We start from the raw sequence: 21,316 nt of genomic DNA, 5'->3' as shown, positions 1-21,316 counted from the left end.
ATGTAGAGGCTAATATATTTTCATTAGTACTACACTTATTTGATGAGAGGGGACTTAATTTTATTTTTTAAACATTTTATTAGGGGCTCATACAACTCTTATCACAATCCATACATATACATACATCAATTGTATAAAGCACATCTGTACATTCTTTGCCCTGATCATTTTCAAAGCATTTGCTATCCAGGTCCTTTACATCAGGTCCTCTTTTTTTCCCCTCCCTCCCCGCTGTCCCCTCCCTCATGAGCCATTGATAATTTATAGATTATTATTTTGTCATATCTTGCTCTATCCGGCGTCTCCCTTTACACCCTTCTCTGTTGTCTGTCCCCCAGGAAGGAGGTCACATGTAGATCCTTGTAATCGGTTCCCCCTTTCCAACCCACTCGCCCTCTACTCTCCCAGTATCACCCCTCACACCCCTGGTCCTGAAGGTATCATCCACCCTGGATTCAAGGGGACTTAATTTTAAAGAGGCTTCATTTATCTATTTTGTCCTCCTTCTCTTGCTTTATTTGTTGTAATGTTTATCTGATTTTTCAAATAGGTTAGGCACTCTAGTTTTCTTTCTATGTGGTCTAGAAATTTATAGTTTTAGATTTTAACATCTTGGTTTTTGACCCATTTTCAGTTAATTTTGTGTATGGTTTGAGATATAGATCCTGTTTCACATTTCTGCTCATGGATGGCAAGTTTTTCCATCACCAGTGATTACAAAGAATCTTTCTTCTCTATTGAACTGAATGTGACCCACTGTTGAAAATCAGCTGTCCATAAATGGCTGGGTTTTCAATTCCATTCCACTGGACTTTAGTCCTATTGTTGAACCAATTCTAGGCTGTTTTTATTACAGTGACTGAATAACGTATTTTGATATTGGGGAAATGTGTCCTTTTTCTTTGCATTGCTTTTGATTGTTGAAGTTATATTACCTTCTATATGAAATTACTCAATAAATTTGATTTCTTTAAAGTGTTGTTGGGATTTCTATTGAGATATTTACATAAGACTGACATTTTCGTTATGGTAAATCTTATAATCAATGATCACAGGATGACTTCCCATTTTGTACGTCTATTTTAGTTCTTCTTGCCGTGTTTTATAGCACTCGTAAGTCTTTTATGTCTATTTAAGTTTTGTTAGGTGCTGTTGAGTTAGACCCAACTCCTGATGAATCTATGCTTTGTTTCCCAGAAAGAAACATTGCCCAGCCTTGCTCCATCCTCCCAATGGTCAGGTTTGAGCCAATTGTTGCAGTCACTGTGTCAATCCATCTCCACGAGGGTCATCTGCTTTTTCCAGTGCCTCTCTGCTCTCCTCAGAATGTCCGTTACCAGGACTGATCATTCTTGATGCCCAAAGGAGCTTAGATGAAGCCTTGCCATCTATTCTTCTGGGGAAATTTCTCTTTGTACTTCCTCCAAGACAAATTGGTTGGTTATTCTTTCAGTCTATGGTGCTTTCAACAGCGTAATTCAGATGCATCCTTTCGTCCTCAGTCTTCATTTAGTGTCCGTCTTTCTCATGCATATGTGACCACTGAAAATACGATGGCTTAGGACAGGGATGCCTTGTCCTCAAAGTGCTACCTTTGCTTGCTCAGACTTTAAAGAGGTCTTTTGCAGCAGATTTGTCAAAAGCCATACACCATTTTACTTCCATGAACATTAACTATAGATACAAGTGTGTGGCAGTTACATAATTTCCTGTCAATTTGAAGTGTAGGGGTGGAGACTAGCCTGTCAATCAGGTCACAGTCTGATGGTGCCTCCTTGTGGGCGTGACTTCCTCATAAGGAGGGTCCTGGAAACCTCCACCTCTCGTTCCACCTTCCCCTTCCTGTTGACACCACAAGAGACCTGCAGGAGCCCTGGAGATGCGTCCACCACCATTGGATCTATACTCTGCACTCACCGGCCTATGATCTTCCTGCATTTTGCATCATTGCATGTGGCTTTGTGAGTCTGCAGAGGGATTTATGGACTAGGATTAGGCTTATGGGCTTGAGTTGGACTGTGCTGGAATGTTTTATTGAAGAATAATTACCTCTTGATATAAAGCTCTCTCTTACATATATATGAGTGTCACTGAATTTGTTTCCTAGTCAACCGGCCTAACACAAAGTGAAATAAAACATATGACAATTTCAATCTTTTGCTGTTTATCATGATATTGCTTTTCACTCCACTTGTGAAGATGCATGTTTTCTTTATATTAAGATTTAATACATATTGAAGGCTGAAGTATTTGATATTACATCAATAAGTGCTTCACGTTCTCTTGGCTTCCAGGAAGCAAAGTTGTGTCATCTGCATAGGAAAAGTTGTCGATGAGATTTCCTCTTGTTCTGATGTTTTGTTTGTTTACACATAGTCTAGCCTCTCAAATTATTTGCTTAGCCGAGAGTTTTAAAAAGTATGGTGAAATGATGAAATCCTGAGGCACACCATCCAGGTTTTAAACAATTCACTATCCCAGTGTTAGATATAAAAGTTGTTTCCTGGTCTAAGTACAGGTTCCACATGAAAACAATGATGTATTGTGGAATTCCCATTCTTCCCAGTTATTCATGATTTGTATCCCACACAATTGAATGCATTTGCATAGTGAATGAAATACCAGTATACATCTTTCTATTAGTGTCTGCTTCCAGCCAGGATCCATCTGAGATCTGAAATATCCATTCCTTACACATCCTCTTCTGAATCTGGTTTGAATTCCTGGGATGTACTACATTAACTGTTTATGAATTACCTTCAGCAGAAATATACTTTCATGTGACATTAATCATATTTTTGTATGATTTTCACAATCCATACAAATATGGATCTCTTCCAGTTGGTTGGTCAGGTAGCTGCCTCTCTCCTTCTTTAGCATAGATTGGTGAAACTTTATATCACTGCTTCAGATTTTAAATTATTTCAATTAGTATTTAGTCAATCCTTCAAACCTTGTGTTTTCATTAATAGCTTCAGTGCAGCTTGGACATCCTCCTTCTTCAATACCATCTGTTATTGAACATGTGCTACTTCTGGAAATGGTTAGGCATTGATGAATTACTTGAGGTACAGTGACTATGAATCCTTTCCAGCTTCTTTTTATCTATCCAGCATCAATCACTAATTGCCCACAGAGTTCTTCAATAATGCAACTTGAGACTTGAATATTTTGTTCAGTTCTTTCAGCTTGCAATATGCTGAGCACGTTCTTTTTCCCTGTCTAACTAGGCCTTTGTACATTTCATTAATCACATATAGTACTGTACATCTCAGTAGATTCTGGAATATGCTTTCTGTTGAGTAATGAACCAGCATTCCTCTTGGCTTTGCAATTCCTTGCATAGGAAGCTCCGTGAAATAACCAATTCCTATTAGGACAGGAATGCCTAGAGTATTGCTTCTTGTGCTATTTCATTTTTAATGAGTTCCAATATTCCTAGATTCATAGTTCCTACATTCTGCATCCCGACTACTGATGGACATTTTTGGTAACTTCTTATCCTTTGAGTCGTGAGCTATTAGCAAATGAAGGTCCTGAAGGCTTTTCTCTTTGCTGACAATTAAGACAAAGTCTGCATGGAGGAGGTAATTACCTCCATCATATTTTGAGTGTCTTCCTATCAGAGGCGCTCATATTCTGGCATATTTAACGCAATGTTGGACTGCTGTTCTCAAGGATTCATTTGGCTAATGCCTCAGATGTGGACTGCCTCTTTCTTCCTGGAAGTCTGTTCTTAGTCTGGAAGCCCCAGTGAAACTTGTTTACAAAGGGTGACCCTATTTGTATTTCAAATTACAGTGGTATGGCTTCCAGAATCACAGAAACAAGCAAGTCACCGTAGTATGAAAAACTGGCAGATGAGTGGAGTTTATGTCCATGGATTGGTAAATTTCTAAGTATTTCATTAATTTTGCTGTTATTGTAAAAGGCATTGTTTTCTTGATTTCTTTCCCAAATGAATAGACTTTGGGCTCACCTTAATCATAGTCTTAATTTAGGAACAATTAGTTCCTACGACATGGCCCTGCTCTGTCCTCCCCTTCACGGAGAGAACACTAAGATGCGGGCGTTATAGCTGAGTGTGGTGAAGAAATCAGACAGGGTCTGGCTCTCAGAAAGATTTGTGTCTGGAGTCTTAAAGGCTTGTATTCAAATAAGCAGTTGTTAATTAAGGCCACATAGAAGAGACCCACCAGTCTGTGTGATCCAAGGATTATAAAGAATAAAATCCAAATTCTGAACACCCGTTTACAGAGAGCTATGGATGACTGCAGAAGGGCAAAATCTACATGCGGGGTCCCCATGTGGATTCATGCTCCAGTGATTCCACCCCGATGGTAGTGCAGGGATGTGAAGAGCTTCCTTCCCATCAGAGAGCACTGTATAATCACTTATGGCAGAACAAGTTAGGTTAAAATATAGCGCTGTATAATTTGATGTCCCTTTGGAACGTAACAACTTCCTCAAGCTCCCTTTTGACAAACCCTTTTAAAGTTGTTCTGCTTTCTTTTCTATTGAGGCCTTTCTCAGCTTTATTTGTCATTGTCATTGGTTTGATTTTTTTCTTGATTTTGTTTGGTGTGTCTTTCTGCGTATAAAATCCAAGATAGGTAAATCTACCAATACAGTAACTGAACTAATAATTACCAGAGTAGACATGGCAGAGTAGGCAGCAGGGAAATAGGCAGCTAGCAACATTACAAAAAGAAGAAAACATTCTAAAATTTATTTTGGTGATGATAGAATAACTCTTCTTCATAACGATAAACTATTGAATTGTATGAAATGTGAATTATATGCCAATAAAAAGGTAATTAACAAAAGTGTTGGCAGGGTTGAGAAGGTAGGAAAACTTGTCAAGGATTAGTGCAGTGCCATGGATAACAGAGGGATTAAGGAAGAAACTCCCACCAGAGTCTGAACTAAACATAAGCATAATCCAAGTATCTAGCCACATTCTGTGGATTTTGTTGGTGAAATTAAGCCATTTTTTACTCATCGACCAATATAAAATTATACCCTCTTTGCACACGCTGATGCACTGCTGCTGACTCCCATCAGTCCTATCCCACAGAGAGGTGTGTCCGGAAACCTGACTTCAACGCGTGCTCAGAGCAAGACAGGAATGTCTGAGTGTGGACTTCTAAGGGAAATCAGAACACACTGCTCAGCAAGGTCTGCAGCTTGAAACCAAATTTCTCTTCAGCCACGTCCATCTATGACAGGATCTAGATATATTGACTTTCTTTAATCAGCTGCCTCTAAAAGGCAGCTGAGGCAAACTTACAAGAATGATTTCCTATCTGGCAGTCAAATCACACCTTTGGAAATTATAGGAAAAAGTTTTAAGCTAAAAGCCTGCTATGTATGCACTGGGAAGTAGTAATTTTATAAATGGATTCTCAATAACCTAAAAGAAGTTAGTGTTACTTTAAATAGTGGGCAATTTACTCTCTTCTTTTTGGTGGGGTTAGAATCCCATTTGCAATTTCACTGATTCACCAAGTCCTGCTGCAGGGAGGGAACCATGCAGCACAGCAGCTGAATAAAAAATATTCCCTTTCAATTGCACTTACTTTCAGGACTGCGAAAGCGGTATTATTTTATATGCACTGTATATAAATCACTCCTGCTTATTTGGTATGAACTAATTTGTAGAACATGCTTAAAATTAAGTAACTTTCCCTCAAAATATACATATACATATATAAGTGATTTTATATCCTTCATTTAGGTATGATTGTTGTCCAGGATGAATTGGAATCACAAAATTTAGAAGGCTTTTCAAAGTGTTCCTGCTTCCTTCTTCCCCTATCTCTCATAACCCTCGCCACGAATATGCGTGATGGATTGAGTTGGGTCCCCTCAGACTGTGGCGTTGGCTGGCTCATGATTGTCAGGAATGTGTCCCTAGCCTCCATTTTGTGATCTGATGTCAAAGAAGCAGGAAGCACTCTACAGGATTAGATGATAGTTTGCGTCAACCTCTTTTAAGATACAGAAGGGACTAAATCATAAATCAGAGGGACCAACTCGCACAAGAATGAAGAGGTGGAAATGGAGCAGTTTGAGCTGGCTCATGATTGTCAGGAATGTGTCCCTAGCCTCCATTTTGTGATCTGATGTCAAAGAAGCAGGAAGCACTCTACAGGATTAGATGATAGTTTGCGTCAACCTCTTTTAAGATACAGAAGGGACTAAATCATAAATCAGAGGGACCAACTCGCACAAGAATGAAGAGGTGGAAATGGAGCAGTTTGAATGTAAGCTCGCTGTGCAGAGAAAGTCAGACTCGGGGAGGAAGCTGATGACAAGAGCACTTCTTTCTCCAGAGCCAGCAGAGAGGAAAGGCTTCCCCTAAACAGCTGCCTGGAATTAGGACTGCTAAATCCAGTCTAATTGAATATATTTAAGTCTGGTAAAGCTTTCCACTGTGCTATTTCTGGAATAGAAGCACTGGGTCACAAAGGCAAACTGAGTCCCAGAAAGTCTGGATGTTCAACATCACAGAAGCTTCAATGAATAAGGTAGGTTTCCTATTGTTGATTCACCCAGCTTTCAGAGGACTGCTAACCAGGGGCTTACTTTGAAGCCAATTACTGTCCTAGAGAACAATCTTGAAGCAGAAGCTTGTGGCAGCAGCTAGTCTTCTAAGGCAGAGTCAGGTAGAAAGAGGGTGGATGGGATGAGAAGAGGTTCACTAGCGCTTTGAGGGGCTCTGCCTCTAAACCCAGTTATTTATCAGCTGGATGGACACACAGCTGAAGTGTTTGCTCTGTGAAATTTCTAGAAACTGGCTTCCAGCTAACCATCAGAAATCTGTTTTTAATTCTAATTTTGCCTTGTTATTTCAGGAATTTTGCTTGGGTACATTTCCCATATTCTTGGCGATGCTCCTGTTGGGTTTAAAATGATAATTAATTGCCTTTGTTAGGCAAGATGACAGAGCAAAGCCAGCTCAGATGGAGGCTAGTTTCAACACCAGGCAGCATGTCCCCCTGAGTGTTTCCTGTATTACCTACTATAGCACATTCCATATTCCTTCTGAACCGTGGCATGCCTTTGATAGACCGACATGGGTCTATGGATTCAAAGGGAAGGTGCGCTGAACCAGCTAAAGCTTCCAGAGACCGATTCACAGCAAAACCTCGTTGCAATTGGGAGATGACTCCCTCCTTTCTAAACACCCTTCTTAGGTTCGTAAGGAGTCCTGGTGTGGGAGGGGGTTACAAGTTAAGCTGCTAACCACAAGGTCAGCAGTTTGAACCCTCAGCTGCTCTGCAGGAGAAAGACAGGGCATTCTACTCCTGTAGAGATTTATAGTCTCAGAAACTCCAGGAAGCCATTCTATTCAATCTTAATAAGTTTCTCCCTTTTAACTTAGTTTCCCTTAGAGAGGGGACCAGAGAAGTCACATTTCAGCTTAATTTCTTTTTCCAGTTACACTTATCTTGAAATTTGGAAGTAAGGAAGTAATTTAAAGGGCCTTCCCACATCCCTTGTGGCCTGCCCATATACCCTAGCATGTTATAATTTAATAAAAAGATGACTGGATGGCCCTCTCAGGATTGTACCACTAATTATGAAAATCTCTTTTATACTTCAGGTCCTGGTTTCCTTCAACATTTAGATTAAGAATGATCTATGGCCACTTCCCTCTCCTTTATAACCAGAGATAGAACTGTTTATTTCCTTTATTGGTGGTTCTGGATGATTTCAAGACAACGGAGTGCAGTAAATTGTCTTCATTCCATATTTAACCCAAAGCCACATTTGGTAATAACCGCATGCACTCCCATATACTGAAAAACCATAATTTAAGCATGGTTAACCAGGATTAAACAAATCCCAACAATTATCCTTTCTTGGTGAGATTGAGGCTATTTTTCAATGACACATTATGCTATAATAAGAGATGTCTGAGATGTTCATATACACTTAATCATCATTTATTCACTATCTAAATATATGTATTTCGTATTCATGACAATAGTAAAAAACTGACAAACTGAATATTTTGTGTATTAATGTTGCATATTTGACAGTCTTGAATCAATGCATTCCCTGTTATAATGTAATGAATCAGTTCTTTTTAAAAATCTTCATTCAAATTCAAATAAATTTCCCCCCCCCCAAATAAATTCACTGAATTGCTCCTCCTCCTTATAATTGGAAATATCTTCTCAGGATAAACAATGTATTTTATGGTTTGGAAATGGTCTGCTATACACCCTGTCATGCTTCATTCGCCTATTGGTGTCACACACACACACACACGCACACACACACACACACACACAAAGAGCAAGAGAGAGAAAAAAAACACACAACAATTCAAACACACCTGCCATCAAGCAGCTCTACAGAGACCCCCACAAGACACAGGCTTTTCAAGGCTTTGCAAATCCTAGGGTTCCCAAGGCTGTCCTCTACAGAAGCAGACTGCCACAGTCCCTCCTGCCAAGCTGGTGGGTGCAAAACTACAACGTTTCAGCTACACAAACAGTAGCAATGTCATGAAATGCACAAATTAGCTGGTACAGTTAGTCTCTCCTCTCTTTTTTAGTATATTCTGGACTATTTTATATGTTGCTCTTTAAATTGTATGCTAAGTTAATACATGTGCAATTAGTATATTTTATTAAATGTTATAGGCAGGTACACCTCTACTTTTCTACGCCAAGGTTGGTGTTAATAGAATACAAATTTAATGAAGGGAAATGTATCAGAGCTTACACAGTGAAGGTTCAATTTGTAGAAGGCGATGGAGGAGAGTGGGAGCACAACGTCCATCTGCAGAGCGCCTATTTGAATCAAGCCTCCCTCTGGCGGATCCTCTCTGGTCACAGTCAAGGGATGTGGGCATCTTTCATATCAGACAGAAATCATTATGAACTTGATTACAGTGGATGGAACCATGATATGATACCTGGTCAGTTGACCGCCCCTTGTCCCATCCTGAATATGCCCTGGGTTTAAAGGTTTCTCACTTTTGAAAACCAAAATGATCTCTCTAGCTTATCTCAATATTGCCAGTAACGTTTCTTCCTCTCTTTGTGTTTTTTTTGTTTCTGCTTTGTTTCTCAGTTTATAAAGCACAGAAAGAGGGGATGTACAGCAACAACAACTGAAGTAATAGCTTATCAGGGATCAGGGGTGGGCGGCTGAGGGGAACTGAGGGGCAAATAATGAATATGGGAGGAGGGAGGGAGCCTTAGAACTGATTGTGATGATGTATACACAACTCTTTTTAGAAGTAGCTTAACTATGGAAGTGTATTATATGTGAATTTTAAATCATTAAGACTTTGTTTTAAGTGCTGTTATTTGCAAATTTTATATAGTTAGATTTTAGCTATTTAAGAAGCTCTAGTAGTGCTGCTGGGTAAGCATTTGACTGGTGGCTGAAGGGTCGATGGTTTCTAGCAACTAGTCATTCGGAGGCAGACATAGGAGGCTCCACGTGGGTTGATAGCATCGCTGCGCACACAGGGTCATTATGAGCAGGCATTACATGGGTTTGATTTGAGGGAGATTTATTTACATATTCTTAAAATTATTGTAAATAGAATATTTCTATCTCCCCTCCCCCATCATCTGATTTATTAATTTGTAGGAGAAACATAAGATATTAAGTATATGGCATCTGAATTTAGAGAGCATATTAAATATATATGTACAAACATATATACATATATTTGACCCTTTGAACATTAATGACCAATAACCAGATGAATTGTAAGATGACATAAAAATCATGATACAGAAGAAAGGAAAAAGTCATTAAAAAGATAGGAAAGGATAAAAATCCTCAAATGAACGTCAGAAGAGATTTGAAAACTTGCTCTTAAATGTGGAATAGCTAATGTAAAAGCAAGCAGTGAGGAAATAAAAGAGCTGAACAAAATATTTCAAAGGGCAGTCCCAGAAGACAAACTAACGTGTTGTACTGAAATGTATAAAACTCTGGAGTTAGAAAAGCAAAACGATATAAAAAGTGAAGCAACGATGAAACATATAATTTCCCTCTAGTTCTTGAATGCTTCCTCCCCACCACTATCATAATCCCAATTCTACCTTAGACCCGGCTGGATCAGAGAATGTACACTGGTACAGATAGGAACTGGAAACACAGGGAATCCAGGACAGATGAACCCTCAGAACTCGTGGTAAGAGTGGTGATACCGGGAGGGTGGAGGGAAGGTGGGGTAGAAAGGAGGAACCGATTACAAGGATCTACATATCACCTCTTCTCTGGGGGACAGACCGCGGAGAAGTGGGTGCAGAGCAACATCGGACGGTGTAAGATATTAGAAAATAATAATTTATAAATTATCAAGGGTTCAGGGGAGAGAGGTGAACAGAAGGGAGGGGAAAATGAGGAGCTGATTCCAAGGGCTCAAGTAAAAAGCAAATGTTTTGAGAATTATGAGGTAAACAAATGTACAAAAGTGCTTGATATATTGGATGTATGTATGGGTTGCAGTGAGCTGTACGAGCCCCCAATAAAGTGATTTTAAAAAAAAAGAAAAAGGAAGAACACTCAATATTTTTAGATATTTTTGAATTGAATACAAAATTCAAGCTTAAAGTGACAATATTGAAGGTTTTGTGGGCAAGGTATTAAAAACATAGAAGTGTCAAAATATTGAATAAAGAAAGTCACTGTATCAAAAATAATTTATAGCTGTTGAACCACTTGGAAGGGTAGCATATGATCATGAACCAATATTGTTGAAGCACAAAGGTAAATATCTGTTGCTCAATATCATGGAGCTCACCCACACTCAAAGCAAACTCGCTGTCACGTAGTCCATTCTGACACATCACAGATTGGGATGTGTAGTAAAATTGTTCTGAAGATACTTTAAAAAATGCATTTACAGAAGACTACCAAAAGTTCAAGGTGAATTCAGAAGAGAACATGGAACAGGAGACATCATTGTTCATATTAGATGGATCTTGGCCTAAAGCAGAGAAGGCTAGAACGACATTTACCTGTGTTTCACTGGCATTCGACTTTGTGGATCACAGATAGCATTGTGAAGAATGGGAATCCCAGCACACTTCATTGTGTTCTTGCAGAACGCTTACATAGATCAAGAGGTTGTTGTTGAAACCGAACAAGGGGCTATTGCATGGCTTAAAATGAGGAAAGGTGGGCATCGGGGTTGTATGCTTTTACCATCTTTATTCCGTCTGTACACCGAGCAAATAATCCAAGAAGCGGGTTGAAGATGGCTGTGGTATCAGGCTTGGAAGGAGACTCATTGACAATCTTATTGAAAGAAGAGAACTTGATCTTCACCATTACAATCTTTTATATGGACTATACCTCAACATAAAGAAAAAAATATTCACTACTGGACCATTACAACATAAGGACAACTTCAGAAACCAATTATTGAAGTTTTAAAATATTTCATTTTACCTGAGTCCAGAATCAGTACCCTTGGTAGAAGAGTCAATAATTGAAAAATATCTCTTCAAAGTGTTAAAAAGTTTTATTTGAAACACCATAATGCATCATGTCTATCTTCAGTTGGATCACCTTTCCTTTTAATGGCTGTGGATACGGACATATTGGAGTCCACGGACCAGGGAGCTTCTCCTAAATATTTTGGCACAAACGAGTGAGCACTTCATTAATTTGCTGATACACTCAAATGTGTAGGCTGTGAATTGCTGGAACCATATTTTTAGCCAATGCTTCAGTGCAGCTTGTAATGCATCTTTAACTTGGAAATTTTAACAGTAGTTCTATGAAAATTATTATTACTACTTGCCTATGAATTACTTCCCCAAGACAAATGGGTATATTGTACCAAATTTATTTAGGTATTGAAATAGGATTGTCTAACTATATCAAATAATTTTCATCCTCTTATGTAATAAAAGCATTTCTGAGTTTGATAGAAGATGAAGCATTTTAAATGTAAATAACCTGTAGCCCTGTGTTGTGCTAATGGGACTCATTTACTCCTCATTTTGCTTCCTTGACATCATGGTGCAATGCTTGTACCAAATGTAGCCACTGTACCTGAACTTTGACCCTTCTTCCCTAGGATTTTAACTTTCTTAAACATGTACAAGAACTCAGATAAGAGAAATATAAACCGCACTTTAATTAATGAACATCAAGTCTAATCCACACCCGCACTAAGTGAGAATACAGATGTCAGTGCCATGCTACCAAAACAATTAGATATGTTATTTAAATGGAATGTAACACCTAACAAATGATCTGCAGTTTATTAAATATATTTCTAATTTAGACTAGATAAAGAATATTACTGTGTATGCAGTAGTAGCTACCATCCTAATTATAGTTTTAATTGAGTAGTCAACATTAAATTAAATATATGCAGCATGTTAAGCCAATGACAGCAGGAGACAACTCGCGTTGCCTTGGCGGCTCATTCAATTGCTCAGTGGGATCCAAGTGACTAACGTAAGTGTAATAGAGTACTTCCGCAGAGGAGCTCAGAAAACCACTGAAACAAGAATAATGAGAAAAGAACAAAAACGGAATGGAATTGAAAAGCATGCATAGCCCAGAACTAAAGATTAAATGCGCACACACACACACACACACACACACACACAATACAGCATCTTGTAAGTAACTAAGAGAAGGGAAGCAGAGGAAGAAACAAGTCATTAGCTAAGTCAGAAACTCCATTGGCAAAACAAAACAAAAAACCAATAGAGAAAAATCTGAAATATTTCTCAATTAAAATAGAACACCACTGCATGAGCACCAAGGGTAAGGGTAGCAAATATGCTAAAAATAGTGAAACAAGCTATACTGGGAAAAGTTATTGTCTTAAACAGATGAATCAAGTGTTTGGCCTACGTTTGCTTGTTTGTCCATTTATATACTTAATCTATGCCCTGCTCCAAAAAGTTTGAAATAAGCTTCCAAATAAATAACAATATTACTAGATAAGAATCAGAGAAGGAGAACTGAGGATGAGAGAAGAGATGAAGTGAGGTGGTGTTAATAATAAAGAACAAAATGCATGCCTCATGGTTATATGCAGGGTTCCCACAGCTGACCAAGAAAATAGGATTGTTTCCAGGGGTCAAAATGTTTCCAGGGCCCATAAAAAAAGCAATGCAACCGCTTACCCAAGACACCTGAGCTGTGACCACAGTGCAATGGATCTTATATGTTGTCAGCAAAAGGTGGTAGATGACATTCTCAATGTCATTTAAACAAACAATACAACATTGAATTCTGAGTGATGTTTCCATAATTCCTCTCAGTTCAGCACTAATCATAACTGGATAAATATTTCAGAAAAGTCAATTATGCAAATCATCCCAATATAAGCCACTCTCAGATGGTCTGGATTATCCAAGAGCAAAACTGAACATTTTCAGAGGACATCCTATCCCTTGGCTAATCCTTAATGAATATTATTTTCACAACAATTAAATCATGCTTGAGAAAGTCTTTCATATTTAAAATATGGTCATTATTTACCCAAGGATAACTTCTGTCTAGAACATGTAGTCAATTAATGGCCTATTTTCTAAACTAGGCTACTCACAATTAAATACCCTCTATTTAACTTATTTCATGTGGCAGGTTTCTCTTTTCTTCTCTGGGGAGAGTTCTTCTATTTTATAAAATGTGAACTAACATTATTCTCAGCTATAGCTCCCTAGGCAGTTGTTTAGAACAGATTTTGTTTATCGGGTCATTCTAAAAAAGTTATAAACTTGGAGAGACTACAAGAATGTCTTACTCTATTTTACTAAATATAAGAATCTGAATTCAAAATCCTAAGAATCTAGTTAATAAGTACACATTTTTCATTATACAGAAGGAAGCAACATTCTTAACTTTAAAGGAGTGGAGAATTGCTCATAGTAAATTTGAACTCTCGCTGCCCTCTAATCAAAGCTGACTCTTAGGGACCTCCCTGTGTTTCCAAGACTGTAACTATTTACTGGAGTAGAAAGGCCAGTCTTTCTCCTGGAGAGTTGGTGGTTTCAAACCGCAGACCATTAGGGTCGCAGCCCAATACGTAATCACTAAACCAACAGGGCTTGTTAAATTGACTCAAGTATTAGGATGCCAGGGGGTTTCTGAATGGCGAAAGAGTTCACTAGCTGCTAACCTGGTAACTGAAAGGCGGCGATATAAGTCCACCCATAATGTGCTCGAAGGCGTGGTGCTGACTCCCTCCAAATAAGCCATGGAAAACCCTACGGACTACAGTGTCACCAGGCACAACCGGAGTCACTGCGCCTGAAATTCAACTGAGGACAGCTCGTGTGGAGACAGCAGTGTCATGACTAAACCAGAATAAAATAGAAGTAACTCCGTAATATCAACGGAAGCATGTAAGGTCTAAAGCACCAAAGGTACTTAGGAAGGTGATTCATCCTAATGTGTGCATGTAGCACACCAGGACTTCAGTGGAACACATTAAGGCCTCGTCCCCACTGATGACCTTGAAAGACAGTACATGTAGTGAAAGCGGTGAGCCAGTAAACCATTACCTCAAGTCAGCAGCTTTCCCGGTCTTGTTAGTACACACAACCTCCCTGGTCTGATATCCAATCTGGATGTCCCAGTATTTGTTCTCTTGTCTGTTCTGCCGGTTTCTGGTTCTCTTTCTCTTAATAAGTTCGCGGGCCTCTGGGTCTTTTACCCCCTTTCCTCGGTCCTTCTCCCGATCTTTATTTTTCCCACGTCTCCGGGCTTGTCTCACTTGCCTCGAGTGGGCCACTGAACACACGCTCCAAGGACCCACATGTAGGCTGTACATGCTCTCCTCCTCTTCACACGGACCAGTCTGACACAGCTGGAACTCCGTCAGGTTTGGACAACCCGAGCCTCCAAACTGAGGCGGGGCCACCACGTGCCGCGTCCTGTGCTGGAGGCCGCTGCCACAAGTCTGGGAGCACTCGGACCAGGCAGAGAACTCAGACACGATGCAATCTTGCTGGCAAGGGATAAGGCAAGCCTGCTCCAGAAGAGGCTTGGGCTCGAAGTACTCGCAAATGATGTCCTCCGCGGGCATGTTTCTGTCTTTCTCGATGCACGCTATCTCTCGCACCTGAATGCCTTCCTCCCCCTTCACACATTCCGTGGGTTTCTCCAGGGTCTTTGAAATCACAGGTTGACATTGGTTCCAGGGGCCCAGCCTCCAGTCGTACAACTCTTTGTGCCAGTCACAAATTCGGAAGCAATGCTGCTGGTTAGTCGGTCTCTCTACCTGCTTACAGTTGGTGTGCAACGTAGTCCATCCTTCCACGTGGGCGCACCACACAGCCCTGGTCTGAATCCCTCCTGGACCACATTCATCTCCCATGCATCGACCCCATGGACCTACAAAACAGGACAAGAGTTAGCAACGCTCCTAGGAGAAACCGCAAGTCACTTCACATTCCAAAGGATGTTCCAAGATCTAATACATTAACGTCCCTAAGGTGCAATAAAGTAGGTCTCTGTACATGGTGGTGGCAAAGTAATGATCAGGACAAAGTGTTTTCCCAAAAAGGGAACTGTGTCACAGAGTCTATATAAGGCACTTGCTGGGATAATTTCACTTTTGGCCCTCTGGGGATTACTAAAAGTTTGCTTTTATTCATTCCCTTTATTTTAGGCAGTTAGAGGAGCCTTGCTCATAAAAGACACTGTGAAGACCCATTACTCCTGTCTGAAACCCACCAAATCCATTTCAGTGACTGCCAAAGGAAAGAGCCCCGTGTGTAAAGCTCTGTCTCCTGCAGACTCTTTCCTTCCTGGACAATTAACTGTATTGTAGAATGTGCTCTTCTTTATCACCTCATTTTTAGTGTTATACCCTTATGACGGCGCAGGTCTAATAGACGTACACTGTGTGTGCTCACAGAATGCAAAGTATTTACCTTTGGAAAACCAAAGCTAGAAAAAGCCCTTGAAGCATTTGTTTGTTTGTTTAACCGTTAAATTAACCAAATAACTTTTCATTCCCTAAGAAGAAAATAGAGGTGGGTGAGGGAGGTTTAATTAAAAAACTTTCTGGATAGTCAAGGAATAGTTGACATTGTATCAATTTTTTCACTTCTCCAATCTGTACTATTTGGGATTATAGAGCTGGTATGCCCTAGTCCGTGACTTTAGTATGAAATGGGGTTTTCTACTTTAAAATCCTTCCTAGCACAGATAGAAATCTTCTTACGCTTGCTTTATTTCTTTTCCAAAAGTAGACTTGGTGATATTTCAAATCCTTTAAGAAGCAAATCGTAATCTATGAAGTTGAGAAATTACTTGAAAATCGAAGAGAAATTTAAGGATCATGTAATCGCATGATTTTCAAACTGTGGCCCTGGAGTCTGAGGCATCACTTGATGGACCTACAGCCATGTTCAACCAGTTGTGCAAGAGACACAAGGGCCAGTTTGTAGGGTTGGGCTCAGCATAGATTAACTCCTCTCGCTGCTGCTGCAAGAAGACACTCTGTATTTTATTTAGTTTAATGCATATTGACACTGTGCACAGTATTTCCTCTGACAAGAGACTAGTGTTGCTGAAAAGCGAAGACCACTGTACTGGGACAAAGAATTCATTATGGATGTGTTTTTGTGGATGAGAACCTAGAAGTGAATTGGGTGAAACGGTTAGCCCTCTTTACATCTTGATGAGTAGCAAAAGCACCCTGAATTTTAATCCCATTTCTCTTGACTTTTACTGGAGAGATTTAATGTAGAATTCAGAGTATAAGGCTTAGGGACTTTGTCCTAGACAACAATTTTTAAGCTAGATAGACCAAAATATGAAGAATGTGTTTATCCAATGTCTGCATCTGTTTAGCAAGGAAGATATTTATAAATGGATGTTATCTTGACTATAAATCATATCATGTAATTGTGAATAGAAGAGACACTAACCATAACATTATGCTGACTAGTCATTATTACGTGGAAATAAGGTTTGGATATTTGGCATCTTGCATCATCACTTTATGAAGCTAATATGTAGAGTGACAAAGAGCATACAATGCAGGGAAGAACTAATCTTCCCAGAATGCTGATGTCAACATTTCATGAGCTTAGGAAGCTGAGGAGAGTGCCAGTGCGTATGGTACAACTGTCAACAGGAAATATCTGCTCAGATTTTGTTTTTTAGTTTTCCCAAGAAAGACATTTATAGGTATTCACAAATATACTGATCTCTTACAAGATTTTCTAAATAATTAGAAAATCACAGAAGCTAATAACCTTTCCTGAATAACAGCAACATTAACAAAAAAGTATTGCTACAAAATCATAGAAATCTTTATTAAACACAAGTATTAAAATGTGAAACAGTACCTCCTCATCATATCCTCCATCTAGGTCTAGACACTTCTGGAGGCAGTGATTCTATTTATCTAAACCTTCTCCAAAGCATTTGGTGCTCTTTGATTGATACCACATTAAAGCAGTAGTTGGGACAGCCTTAGGGGACTCAAATAGATTTCATTATAAATATTCTTCTATTTTGGAGAATAAAAAGAAATCTGGAGGAGTATGATCAAGGCTGTAGGGTAGATGGACTAAGGATTCCCCACAAAATTCTAGAAAGGCAGCCTTTGATGTTTTCCAATATGAACAGGTACATTGTCACAATGGAGAAAAATTCCTTGGACATCTTTCCTGGCCTTTTTCTCGCCAATGCAAATCTCTTGAAATTGTTTCACAATAAGGCTCAATAATTTTATTGTGTCCTTTAAGAAAAATATTTCATGACTACCCCTTTGAAGTAAATTACACTGAATTAAACGGGATGAGAAGACCACCTTAGAAGCCATATTTTCTAGTGGATTTGCTTTGAAGGCATCCTAGTGAGACTATGACAAGTGTATTACTGAGAGAGGTTTTGTTTTGTTTGAAGTCAGCACATTTTGTTTGGAATTTGAGCATACATAACCTCATCTATTTAGAATCAACCACTTACATCCATTTCATTTCATCTTTTCCATTCTGAAATTGAAAAAACAATGGTTCCTATTGTCCACACTGAACACAGCATTTAAAGATGTGTTCATGAGAGACCCTTCGGTTAACCATAAGTTATATGGCATTAAATCAGTTACAAAATAGAAGTGTCTTGAACCTACTCAAAGTCTAAACTGAAACAACTCATGAGAACTTCTGATTACTTTAATGTTTTCTAGAAATGCTGGAAATTGTGAAAATTACACCAATTACTCAAATGGGGGCTATTAAAAATTTATTCTTATATCTTCAAACAAAAAAAAATTTAAAAAATTATAGCAAAGTTAAGCATTTGGAATTTAAAACAACACAACAAAACAAGAGTCAATTTCATATTTTCAGTAAGTTTCATTATTACCAGTGGTTGTGCTTTAACTAATATAAATGTTAGAAAAATCTGACTTTATAAAATATGAATTGAATAAAAATCTTTCTGTTATCACTGAGTAAAGAAAACAAATATACTGAAAACTATCTATGTTTTTTCTTTAAAAACAAAATAGGCCACTCTGAGACCAGAACTTGATGGTGCCCAGTAACCACCACCAACTCCTCTGGAAGGGACTCAGGACAAGGACCTGGATTGAGATCATACAAGGGACTAGATTTACTAGCTCGATAGAGACCAAGAAAACCCAAGATTTGGCTCCTAGTCACCCATCAGGTCTGGAACAGACCTCCTTGACCCTCCCCCCCGCCCAAAATTAGAATTATCAAAAGCCATTTAAGGTCAAAAGGGCAGCATTTCTGGGAATCAAAAAACACCAGGGAGGAGGAGGATGAGAAGTGGTGTTACATTGAGAGGACTGCATTCAATGAGCTGAGACAAAATGTGCGTGGATTGTTGACTGTAGAACGGATGGTCTGCTCTGTAAATCTCCCACTAACTCATAATTTTTAAAAAAGCAGCAAACAAACCCCAACACAATAGAACCATACAATTCTAGATAATCCTCAAGGTTCAGATGGAAAAGATTAAATTTTTATAAATTTAGTTACTCCTTTTCTTCTAAACTAAAAACTGAATTTTTAGTATCTTGAAAATGATTCATGATTTATTGAAAATATGTTGATTTTTAAACTCTCATGGCAATTACATGTTTCTCACATCATCCTTAAGAGAATTTCAATAAGTTTATTGGTTAACTACTATTTACCATGCCAGATTTACTTTAAGGCTTCTTGGAATCCCATGAGTGGCACAAATGGTTAATGCGTAGATTACTAACCACAAGTTGGTGATGTGAAAATAAGCCAGCATACTTTGGAAGACACGCCTGGATATATCTTTCCCAAAGGTCAAAGCCTTGAAAACCCCATGGAGCAGTTTTACTCTGCAGACCTGGTGGGCCCACGGTCGAAATCCACCGAATAGCAGTCCACAAAGGCCCTCACCTGTCTCTACCTCGGTGGTAATCCATGCATAGGATACAATCTCAAGACTGTTTATTAAAATAAGAAACTTAACCACAGACATACACTTTTTCAATTAAAGTATTAACCAAGAAATCGCAGTTGTATGGTAATTAAGGATAAAATATAATTTTCCTTTAAGGTCTTTCCAATATATTTTCTAACGAGTTTTTACTTTTAAGCAAGCTCTTGAAAATAACAAGTACTAGTAAGAATGACTTAACAATGTAAAATACAGTAATATATTCTATTACTATCAGAGTCCAGAGTGTAATTCTGAGGGCCTTTTTTCTAGGTTATCTTATTTAAACATCATTGCATATATTTACATATATTTTTAGAGACGTAAATCTCCAGAATTTATTTAAGCTTTCTAAAATTGGCACTGCTCTTTGGGAAAATTTTAGATTTTCTTGGTGTTCTATGAATAGTATTTCTAAGTAAAGTATTCTCTTTGTCTTTTAAGGTAGGCAAAACATGTTTGCCTACAATAATTTCCAATGACATATAAAAATTTATATTCCTTTCTACCCAAAATTTGGAAAGGCCTTGATAAAGAAAACAGCTCATGTAAACATTTAGTGGTATTGGTATTTTATTGATGAAATTGTGACTCAAATGTTCTTTTTGCACTTTATAAAGAAAAAACAATATGTTCCCTAAGTTTGAAAGGTCTATATTTTTGTTCTTTAGTTTAAAGAAACTAAGTTTTCCCAATTAGGAACATCTCTTTGAATATCTATTTCTCTTTTAATCTTTGGCAATAATGATTCTACTATGGTTAAATCAATGCCAATAGTTTTTTAATAAATTAAAAATTACAATATGACAGAAGCATAGACAAGAGGAAGTTATTTCACATTCATAGCTTGTTGCAAAGCAGCGTAATTCTGACTTCACGGTTTCTCCCTCAAAATGAGAATACTGTGCCTGTGTCTGTGTGTGTTCATCCTTTTACATGTATAGTTAATTAATAGCTATAATTGCAAGAGCTCCACCTTCTCATTAGTTTAATGGAATAATGAGTTAAATACAAGATTTTTTTTGTTGTTTTGAACTGACAACCTTTCAGTTAGTTTCCACTCTCTGAACTACTCAGTGTGCCGCCAGGGCTCCAAGCATCTGCTGGGTTTGAATGGACAAGCTTTCCGTCAAGGTTTTATCATGAACATTTGTTATATAATGCTTTTGAATGGATTTCCTCAATTACCAATGACCAGTATTTAACTTAAGAAGGATCGCTCCTTTGAAGATATTAATATCAAAATCAGTACATGCTAATGACAATTCAGGATAGTAGTAGTAAGTGAGTGACTTCAAGAATATCCCTACATTATTTTATATGCACTGATAATGAATAAGGATTTCTAAGGTTTACTTAGACATCTTGTAAATGCATCTATTTTAAATACAAATACGTTGTAATTCCCAATAAGATTATCTCACAATCTAATTACTAGAAACTTGCAGATAACCCTGTTGGGTGTATTTTATTCCACATATATTTATACTGAACACTATAAAATAGTATATCCCCAGACAACTCCATGGAAAACTACAAAAACACATTCACTTAAGCCAAAGAAAAGAATAAAATGCATGAAGTCACCAGCTAAGCAAGGGTAGAAAAATAATCATAACTGAACCCAAGGAGAGCTCATTCACCTTCCAGGCTTCAATGGCTGTCTTACACCTTGGGTGCTGCGTTGGTGTCCAAATACCAGAGCTCCTGGAAGATCAGTTCCTCCCACCGTCTACCCAGGGAAGGTCTGTCTACTCCTGCCCTCCCCGCTGTGCTGAAATAATCACCCAGTGAACAGACAAGAGACCGCATTTTAAATTGCTCTTGATAACTGTGAATGGTTGGTTCAATTAACTACCATGTTTCGATGTGTATAAATATTTTTAAAGTGCCATTGGAG

At 38.4% G+C, this 21,316-nt stretch overlaps 1 protein-coding gene across 1 annotated transcript in view; it reads right to left on the bottom strand.

Moving 5' to 3' along the window:
* The window catches only part of THSD7A (thrombospondin type 1 domain containing 7A), a 301,694-nt gene that overhangs the window by 244,270 nt on the left and 36,108 nt on the right, over nucleotides 1-21,316 (bottom strand). The window contains exon 2 of the mRNA XM_075557342.1: nucleotides 14,517-15,348. Coding sequence (XP_075413457.1) covers nucleotides 14,517-15,348 — 832 coding nt within the window. The remainder of the gene's footprint in view (nucleotides 1-14,516; nucleotides 15,349-21,316) is intronic.

This window comes from Tenrec ecaudatus, chromosome 9, assembly GCF_050624435.1.
Source record: "Tenrec ecaudatus isolate mTenEca1 chromosome 9, mTenEca1.hap1, whole genome shotgun sequence".
In the NCBI taxonomy this organism is placed as follows: domain Eukaryota; kingdom Metazoa; phylum Chordata; class Mammalia; order Afrosoricida; family Tenrecidae; genus Tenrec; species Tenrec ecaudatus.
Note: the sequence above shows the minus strand (reverse complement) of the source record. Positions and strands in the feature narration are given on the sequence as shown.